General features: G+C 45.4%; 1 protein-coding gene across 1 annotated transcript; it reads right to left on the bottom strand.

The window, feature by feature from the left end:
* Nucleotides 1–1,423: 1,423 nt before the first annotated feature.
* On the bottom strand, nucleotides 1,424–10,204 carry LOC142577783 (vitamin D 25-hydroxylase-like). Its single transcript, XM_075687235.1, has 6 exons — nucleotides 10,154–10,204; nucleotides 8,166–8,467; nucleotides 6,701–6,813; nucleotides 4,227–4,485; nucleotides 2,196–2,386; nucleotides 1,424–1,613 (listed from the first exon to the last, which is right to left on the bottom strand). The coding sequence occupies exons 1-6, from the start codon at nucleotides 10,202–10,204 to the stop codon at nucleotides 1,435–1,437; spliced, it is 1,095 nt and encodes a 364-aa protein (XP_075543350.1). The 3' UTR covers nucleotides 1,424–1,434.
* Nucleotides 10,205–10,717: the final 513 nt, after the last annotated feature.

The raw sequence follows: 10,717 nt of genomic DNA, 5'->3' as shown, positions 1-10,717 counted from the left end.
CGTATTAGTTGACGAAAGCCTGGAGATCTGTGCAATAAATTGGGCTTTGGCTAAATCGTCTGTGGTCTTGTGAATTCCGAGTTCTAGTTTTACCGTATAAGCGGTCTGTGGGATACCGAGTATTCTTTTGACGCCGGACCTGATGAGCGTGTCGAGTTTGTTCTTTTCCATTTTCTTCCATTTCAGGAACGGTGCCTTGTAAGTAATATGACTGATGAAAAAAGCTTGGAAGACTCTTAGTAGATTGTCCTCCTTGAGTCCTCCCCTCTTGACTGGGATTCTAGTGATGTGTATTAGTATATTGTTCGCCTGCATGCCTAGCTTGTTTGAAGCTTCTGCATTACACCCTTTGGCATTGATTGCAAGTCCTAAAATTTTGATGGAGTTCACCCTCGGAATGGGGTGCCCTTATCCTGTCGTAATTTTGACTGGCGGCGTTTCCAGAGGCTCGAAGTTCCTAACACTCTGCCTGGACTGTCTGTACAGGAGGAGCTGATTTGGTCGGTGAAAGCTTGAGAACCGTGCATGTAAGAAATTCTTCCGTTGCCTCTATGACCGTCTGGAGAGATTGCTCTAGACCGGCCAGAGATCCGTCTGCCACATAGGTCAGCCAGATTGCGTGGCCTATTTTTGGGAGTTCGGTTATCCTTTAGGAGAGTTTATGGATGGTAAATAATAGCGGGGATAGGACCGAGCCCTCAGGGGTTTGGGAGTTGCCCATTTCGTAAGGGCCGCCCGAGATCCTGCCCGGTCGAAGGAACGCTTTCCTTTCCGATAGGAGTGAGAGAGGGAAATAAAAGAATTTCTGCCCTAGGGTGAGAGAGGAAATTTCGTTCAAGATGTGTTCCTGAGCCACCTCATCAAAGGCCTTAGCGAGGTCGAGTGCAATGATTCCTTGGACGTCCCCCGTCTCGTTCTCGGATATGCATCGTTTCATTTCTCTAACTACACCGCGATCAACTCTAGAAAAGTGCGATTCTTGGTCACTACAGCGATGTCTTCGAGGTTTGTTTCTTATACTGGACACTTTACCCTTGCGAAACAAAGCTTCAATCAATCCGTGTATATTAAATCCTATAAATTAGTGTCGGTCTGTACAATTCCGTTAACTTTCATCCCAGGGAGCGTACAAACTCTCGCAATTTTTGTGTTCATAAAGCTCGCAACTTTATATCCTGCTGTTCGACGCTTGCTGGGCTATCGGGCACCGTCAAGGTTGTCACCCACAAGCTGGTCCACCTCCGCGATCTTGGATACGTCCTTGGCCTCGTCACTGACAGTGGTGCGCCGCGAAACCATATCTGATCTCGCTAACTCCTTAAAGCCAGAAAAAAACATGAATTTTGCATCGTGTTGTCATGTAACACTTCTTTATTTTTCAAAGAAACCTTAGCCGCGCCAGCGTGGCAGCCCTGTAGCCAGGTTCATAATCAGTCAACGGGGAATGAAGCGAAGTGCTTGCGTGTCATTGGCCACAGAGAGGACACCGCGATCAACGTCAAGGGAAGGAGGCTTTCCTTCCTCTGGAAGTATGCGAAACTTCTGGAGTATTTTAGTCACATACAAAAAAACTTCCATAATAACAAGAGATTCGCCAGGACATGCACGTTTTCCTGCGAAGAAAATAGAGAAAGGAGGTGTTTAAACACTATAGTATAATTTGCGGGATTCAGTATTGGCACGCAGAGATGCAAAATGGAAGACGTGCTTCCATGGTTAGTTGGTGTATTTCATTTTTCTAGCGCCGTATTTTTTCTGTCAATTAGGGCGTTTTGGGGTGCAAAAAAAAACATGAACGCCAAAGACAGCCAAGCACATAAGTTAAATTTTGAGGAAATGTTCTAAGCTATAGCAAGTGATGTATGCGGCATAAATATTCACCCAAACGTATAATAAAAAAGATTTCAAACATGTCCTTCTTCGTATTAGCAGAGAATACTTGTTATAAGTATGTTAGTATTGACATTGAATAGTTGAAGGTTCCCGAGACGAAGGTTGTCTATTGTTTCTTACGAAGCCAGAAAACTTGACTTCCATAGGATGAACATATATAACTTAAACGCTGTCTTTTTTTTTAGACTTGTTGATAATAATACTTTTGAAGAAGGAAAGACACGTCACAGACAAAACAACGCCTACTTTACGTTGATATATTCAGCAGTGATTGATCAACGTAATTGAGAGCCCAGATTTACCAAGACTGAAAGGAAGAAATGCTGGGTGCTTGTCGATCACCTCCGTGCCATCAGCTTTGAGAAATCGAGTCGGATCATACTTATAGGGCTCGTTCCATTGACTCGGGTCGTTGTGAAGAGCCCAGAAGTTGGCTACCACTGTGGTGCCAGCGGGAATATCGTACCCGCCAATATGTGTGTCCTTCCCTGCACTGTAAGGTAACATGTCAAGAACGACAAGTCAGTTCACAGCTCAATGGCAGACAAAAATTCAACGAGGCCAAGGAGGAATTTCTATGTAATGCGAGAAGTTCACAATGAAGTAGAATAAAAAAAATCACCACTCCAGCTCTCCGTACAGATCCTTAAGCAACGTAACTGAAACGGGCGGCCCCGCTGTTTCTTATTGGGTTAATTCCGACGGTTCATTAAACGACGGCTTGGCAGACTGCCGGATCCTCGATACGCAGCTGCTGCTTGCGCTCGGCTGCACAAGCTTGTTCCTGTGCCCGGGCTGCAGCATTGGCATGGCGTAAGCGAGCTCGTTCCCGGTTCTGCCCACGGCATTGCTGATCGAAAGCTGCCAGCTCCTCGGGAGTACGTATGACGCGTGGCCGACCCATTTCGGAGCCGGAGAGAAACTGCTGCGCGCAAGCTCGGTTGCGACAAAGAGCAACGACGTTGCTACTAGCGCAGCTAATACAATACCACCTATATAGCACAATGTCTTTTCATGCATGACGTCATCTTACCTGGCCCGACTGCCATAGAATCTAATGGGGATGCCCCCGAGTAGGCTACATTAATTCTGATGTCAGCGCTTTCATCATGTCAGTATTGTCAATACAAACTTCTGGCCAGGTAGTGGGACGTCATGGATCCGAGTGTGGGTGAACAAAAACCAGACAGGCGTTGGTGCCTGGTGTCCGCAAATATTGTTTTTATCCAAGCACGCTCAATCAAGCGGAAGGCTGATTCCGCCGATTCCGCTGCTCGCGCACCGCCAGCGTGCTGGGCGTGTCCTCGTCGTCTTTTGTGACTGGACCATTGGACCATTGTACCATACATAGTAGTGCGCTACAGGAGTAAACAGGCTTTGTGCTATCTAGACCGGTGGTGGTGGCTGATAGCGTTCCTCTCTTCCTATTTTTTTTTCGCGCATTCACATGGCGTGGCGCCGGAAGTGTTTTCGGCGTACAGGCGACCGACAGGCCGACGTACGGACGGATGGAAGAACGGACGAATCAGCTAACTATATACAGCTTCGCTGTAAAAAATAGAGTACAGTTGTGTGAACACTGAAAGGGCACGCAAAAGCACAGTTGACCGATAGTTTCATCAGAAGTTCAGGTATATCAGGAAATTGTCCAGTCGTGCATAGCGGTGTGCCATCGGATAAGGTGCATGCCAGGGTCATAGCATATATCACATCACGCGCCATTTATGACGATATCCTCCCTGGATATAATACAATAACGTTTCACTCCCTCGCTTTCTTTGAGATTCAAGTGCAAGACTTGTGTTGTGGACTTGATCAAAATTATTTCATTTTAATCCTTGTGTCTGCATTAAGAGAAAAATCATCTGTTACCTAAGTAACTTATGTAACGTTTGCCATGCTAGAAAACAGCAATGAAGTCCAAGCGTTTGAAACTCTGGGAAGCTGGTCAACCTTATATATACGTTCAAAATAATAATCAACTGACAAAAAAGAACAGAGCCGTCGTATGCACTGCTGTACGGACTCCGCTGTAGCTACGACTAATCTTCCCCCTAGTTTGCTGAGCGTTTATGTGTGCGTGTATGAAACGATCTCGTTACCGCGTTAGCTATTTTTGTTCGCCATTGTATTAAGCTGCAGGCGTTATTGGGCACAAGGTCTAGCAGCTGCAACACGGCCATCATGCTGGAAGGTTTAGCGACCGCGTTACGCTGTGCACGGTATCGCTCCGAGAGAAATAGTCTTAAAATGCCTATTCCACCTGTTATTTTGCTGGCTCTCACTCATTCGCCCTTTTTGGACCTCCCGTGCATATATTCAAATCAACTTACGCCCTCTGTATGCCGATGGGCGTCAGTGTCCTCCAGCGGAGCGCCTCTAAAATGGAGGCTATGGTGAACGGCATATGGCACCTGTCCTCCCACACTGGCGCCCTCTGGCTGCCCACTACGGCGTCAATCTCACAATGCACGTGCGCCTGTTGGCCGTCTGGGTCACTGGCAGCGATGAGGAGGTTCCACATGATGGCACTTCGCACAGGATTGGTTGCGGCACCGTAGAAATTGATCATGTGCCCTTCGAGGTATCGAACTGTAGAGAATGACACAGCACTAAGAAAGGACTTGCGATGAAAGCATGATCTCGTATGCATTCGGTTATCAAAGACCGCTTGCGCAATTTGAGATCAGCCCTGTTTTATAAAGAAGGGACAACGGAACAGTGTAGCGACTGGGTTGTGCCGGAAGAATGCCCCAGAATAGTTATAATAAACTCGCGCAATTATTAACCACGAGACTCCGCACGTGAGACATTATATAATGTATTACGAGTGGTCTGATGACGACCACAGATGGTAACTGTGCTTATTGATAATTACTACAAATCATAGTAGCTTTTAGGATCATTTAGCATTTTCTTTCTATTAGTTACCACAAAATTACTACCATAAAACTATTAAACTAAGTATTGACAACTACCCTGCCCCAAATTGGGACTTTACCATATGAAAGCAGGCCCTATCTTCAACGGTGAACAGTCGCTTTTGTGAGTATCCTCTGCTGTTAAAGCTTCGAGCGAGTGATAAGCAAAAAGAATTTAGATACAAAGCTGCTGGCATCACACAACTCATTACCTGCTGTTACTGAGCGACTAAACTGTTTAGTGCGTGCCCCGGTGTACGTTTATTGAACCAACGAGTGTTGATTATCACCTGGGGCATCCCGAATAATTGTAAAGTGCAGTCAAGATTTCTAGCTTCCACTTTGGAAACTTTTGTGTCACCAGCGTACATACTTTATCACTTACGTAGTAGTTACTTCTCTCCACCTTGCGGGTTTCCGCAGAACTACTACGTATAACACTTGCCTTTGCTTCGTGTCGTCAACAAATTCGACTTCGCCCTGCCATCTGCTAGCCGCCTGGTTAGCTGAGATGGTAGAGCGACTGCCCCGGAAAGGCGGTGGTCCTGGGTTCGAGCCCCGGACCGGGAGGAATTTTTCTTCAACTCTGAGGCTTTTCTTTCGAGGAACCCGTGGGGTTGCTTTTGTAGCAATTGCTACGAAACGGGTGGATGTCTGATTTTCCCTTTATTAAATACTTTATCACTGTTCAATTTCGGCGAAAACATGTTGAGCGACAATTCCACCGAAACCAAAAGGACAACAGCCTCTTTAATGTATAGTATCACCAGAGGCGAGAAACTTGGTGCGCATACGAAGGAGAGCTCACTTCCTGATGTAATGCGGTGTCAAATTACGCAGGACTTGGGTGAATAAGTGAAACACAGATTGTTCCTCCCTGCTCAGTCTCAGGGCTAAATTTAAGCGCCTTGCGGCAGAATTTGATCAGAAAAATTTGCTTCTAGCAAAAAAAGCAATACATGACCACAAGATCAACAAAAGAAATATTCACTCCTGCAGTACTGCGCCTTTACGATTACCCCTTAAATGCGGCAAAAGCGCAATGAGCGAATAAATGAGCCAGGAGTTCTTGTGTATCAACTTCACATGGAGGTTACAGCTGACCGGCTAATCAACCGCAGACGAGTTAGCAGAGGTCTTACTGTCTTTTCTCTCACGCAATAGCTTGCTAGAGCATGCCCGATGGTAATACCATTTTATGAAGCAGAAAAAATGGTATCAGAGTGATTTAGTTGTAAAAGTGAACCAGTGCACACAAAGCACATCACCCGCCATAGCTGATAGCAAGAACATTCTACCCTGAGTGGAGTTAGCGAACATGGTAATGGCTGGCCAGCCAATGACGAACGAGAACAGCGTGTTCATTTTGGCTGATTGGTACATTTTCTTAAACACCAGTTTTAAACCGGGCTTTTTCCTATGACGGTATTGCTACGTCCTGTGTCGCGCTGTTACTGCGAAAGAAAATAGTTTTTAAATCGGCCAGGGCTTTTTACGCGTATAGAGCCTCATAGTGTTCTTCGGCCTGATAAAAGCGAGTACTGAATGCACAACACAAATTGTCAGTCAGTGATTATAATAATTTACACGTGCTTAAGTAACAGTTTTCTTATGAAGGACACCACGTTGTAAGGGATCTTGAGTAACCTTCAGCACGTTGGGGTTTTTTATACTGTACAGAATTCTCCGAAGACAAGAGTTTTCGCATTCCACTGCCACCATAATGTTGCCGCCGCGGCCAGGAATAATATGCGTGACCTGGTGTTCGGCTGCAAAATGGCATGGATGCTGAGTTATGGCGAAGGTGGTCGTCGGTGTAATGTTGCCAGAGATTCAGGAAATTGTGATGTTTGACACCGAGTACAGTACGAAATACCCCGACTTACGATTGTAATGGGAATTGGTGCCTTTGTTCTCTTGAATCTTCCTCATGTATCCATCAACGAAATCTCTGTCAAAATGTTCTTCCATGCTTCCTTCGCGGTTCTTCACTTCGCTTCTGTAAAAGAAAGAGTGATAAGTGGGGTGGAAAAGGCAGGGAGGTTGACCAGAACAGCTTCTAATTTTCTACCTACACTGGTGGATGAATAAGGGAGAAAGAATAGTAGAGAGATAAAGCAAATGAGAGACAAAAATGAGCACGTGGGGAATGTCTGCGAGAACTATGGTCTTTGTGTTAGGCTACTGTAACGAGAAAACTTCAGGAATGTCTTGACTGGCTTGTAATCCAAAGTCAACGAGGAGGCCTACAGATGGAGTATCTCACTGTGAGATAAAAGTTACATAAACAGTGATAAAGTGTCTCAGAAAGGGTCGAGAATGTTTCGATAGGTGGACCTATCTTTGTCGTGTGACGACTGTATAAGCCGGCGTTCCACGACTACCTGCTCCGAAAGCGGCCAGTCGGCAAGACGGGCAAGCTCAGTCGCGACTGACTGACATGGACGGTGTATCGAGGAGAACGGCAAGAAGCTGCTGAATCGTTTTCTCGCTTTCGCACTGGTCACAAGCACAAGTATCTTCCTTTTTGATGCGGAAAGCGAATATTGGTCGATGCAGAAGCTGTGGGCATCGCTTTTACAAAGTTATTTGCTTCTGTAACAGAATATGTATATGAACATGTGGATCTAATAGATTAACGGAGTAGGGGTGTTATTCTACTACTTACTTAATGAAAGTAAGAACAACTGCAATAGTTTCCTCATACCGGCATTGATAACGACTTTTACTGGTCATAGGTAGCACTATCGGAACCTAATTCGTAGAAATTACACTATCGATCAACGCGCGTCTCCCCTTATTAGACAGCCTTAAAAAATCCGACGACAGAATAATCAATACTAGCCAGGACTGCAATTATTTCGTGAGGATGAAAGCATTTTATCTCCAAAATCGATTGCTTGTTTCTTGTGCAGTTATTTGCTGCTCCCTTTTTTTACAGATCAAAGTGAATTGAAGATTACGAAAGAATATAAATATTACTATGCGAGCGCTGCCCGATTGCGTTAGTTCTAATCAAATGATTTCTCATTTCATTTTCTATCCTTTGAGCTCTCTTCTTGCTCTGCCCTATAATCTCTTAACCCTTCTGCTTCTACTTGCCACCGTTAGTCAGCTGGTGGATATATATGGTTCCAGTGCCATTAGGAGCAATTTCCTTCATTACTATTTCTTGCATTATTTAATAAGCAAATCATTATTACTAAAGAAAAACAAGGCTGTAGCGCCCCCGCTTGAAATTATACCAGTGTCGCCCAAATTTATACTTTATTTAATAAACTTAGTGTTTATCCGACTCAGGTGATAACCGCTGACTTCACTGTGAACCATAGTTTACTATGTCAGACTCACCGCACGAGCTGTGCTAATTCCGTAAACACGTGATTCATGATGCGGAGCCTCGAGCTTGGTATGAAGGTGGCCAGGGCGCGAATCGCTGGCAGGAAGTCCATGAAAGAAAAAAAGTTCGCGTGTCGCAGGAACTTCCTGAGCAGCGCCACGACTAAGCGACCTTTAGGGTCGCCAGCCTCGTATCGCCGCCCGAACACCAACGCCGAGATGTTGTTGACCACGCTGGCGGCAAGCTCCTGGGCTATCAGGGTGGGTCGGCCTTTCTTGGACACAAGGAGATCAGCGAAGCACTGAACCTCCTCCTACAGAGATGCATGCAAACAAGCCAGATGTTTTCAGTTTTTCATGCGGCAACGGAGGTGAATGCGCTCCCATTCACTCCCTTTGGGCTGCACATTAGTACGGTCTCCTCTTAAACGAAACAGCTGTAGCGAATAATGAGTCAACGTAACTGGAACACTTCGACTTTCTCAAGAGACGGTCGTAGCTAATAGGATGCATTAGGCTGACATCTATGTATTAAGGAACTGCCAGCTAGCATTAGCGGCAGAACTCAGCTGTCGCCGGCAATCATATACTAACTCAGTGTTCTCTGTAAGAGTGGACCACAGTGTATATATTTGGTGGTAAGGTAGTGATGCCTGCGTGCTGAGACATTGGATCATTGAATTCAAGCTAACGGACGAATGTTCCGCCGGTGTTTATTGTAATTTTACAGAGGTGTAAAATATCTTATGTCAAGAACATGTAATTCTGCCTCTTCAGGCAGATCGCTTGACGAGGTGCACATTGCTCACAAGGAAAAACAGAATCCTCAGCTAACCAATAATTCAGGAACATATTACAAAGGTGAGATCGCAGATGGGCATCAAAGCTGTCGTGTATGGTTATGAGAAATCGCGAAATTATCCCCACTCTTGACATAAATGTCGCAAAAACGTGCTACAAAATGCGTTTTTCCCTCCATCTAATGTTCTCAGAAAAAAAAAGCTCACCGACAATTACGATACTCTCTGATGCGAAATTTGAGCTCAGCTGTATACGTGTAGACGTATATATATATATATATATATATATATATATATATATATATATATATATATATATATATATATATATATATATATATATACCAAAATACGTATCACTGCATACTGTATAAGTACTGTATACTGTATGCTACATACGTACACTGTATACGTACCAAAAAGACAACAAGAAGGGAGTGCAAGTTAGCGATGCGGCAGAAACCACAAACTGCACCCTCCTAACGGTTGCAAATCAGCCGACGCGCCTAGGCAACAGTGTTAGCCCCGATACATGCCCAGAACTGATGTACGTCAGAGGAGTGAGGCAAGCCACGTGGGAGAACCTGCTGGAGAATCTGGGTAGCGATCATTACATAATAAGAACGCAAGTGTCAGCAGAAAACATCAAGCGCACGATAGGAGCAGCCAGAATAACAGATTGGAACGCCTTCCGCAAGGAATGAAAGCAAACGGAGGGGGGATAACCTCTATAGAAAATTGGTTCAAGCAACTAAAGGACATACAACAGCAATACACCCAAGAGATGGAAAGAACAGAGCAAGCACCGGAGGTGGACTCGCGGCTCCTCAGGCTATGGGAGGCAAGACGCGGGCTAACCAAAAGGGGGAAGAAGCAGCGACTAAACAGGAAGCTAAAGAAAAAGATTGCAGAGGTTACCGAGGAGGCAGAGGAATACGCGGCCCAAGTGGCAAGGCAGAGCTGGCAACGGTTTAGCGACTCGCTAGACGGAATCCTTAGCACAGAAAAGACCTGGCGTATCCTCAAGGATCTGATGGACCCAACCAATCCAAGTCGCAAAGCGACAAAGTCATCCAAATATTGGTTTACCAATTCGAAGCAATAGATGAATAATTGCTAGAGAAAGTCCGCATAAAGTGCTACGGGCAAGATAGACCCGAGGCGTAAACGGAGAGATACCGCGGCAGAGAGAACCCTAACCATCACCAGGGAGGAAGTCTTCCCAGCCATCAAGGCATCGACCCGGAACATTGCGGCAGGCGCAGACAAAATTAAAAACGCACAAATTCTCAACCTCAGTGATGAGGCGGTCACACAGTTAACAGACTTCCTCAATACACATTGGGAAGCGGGGACAGTGCCACAAGGGTGGAAACATGCGGAAGTGGTAATGATTCCTAAGCCAGGGAAGATGCTACAAGTAGAAAACCTACGGCCGATATCACTCACTTCATGCCTTGGCAAGTTGTACGAGTGAATCGTGACAAGTAGGCTACAACAATATGTGGAAGACGAAGATCTGTACTCCCACAGCATGTTCGGATTCCGCACCAAACTATCCAACTCAAGACGTCCTATTATAAATCAAGGAGGAGGTACTAAACAACTTCCCCTACAACGGAGAAAACATAATAATGGCACTAGATGTCAAAGGAGCGATTGACAACGTTAGCCACACGGCCATCCTCAAGGAACTGGACGACCTCAACAGTGGACGAAGAACCCACGGCTACGTGACAGCGTTCCTATCAAACAGAACATCCA

Source organism: Dermacentor variabilis, chromosome 4, assembly GCF_050947875.1.
Source record: "Dermacentor variabilis isolate Ectoservices chromosome 4, ASM5094787v1, whole genome shotgun sequence".
NCBI lineage: Eukaryota > Metazoa > Arthropoda > Arachnida > Ixodida > Ixodidae > Dermacentor > Dermacentor variabilis.
Note: the sequence above shows the minus strand (reverse complement) of the source record. Positions and strands in the feature narration are given on the sequence as shown.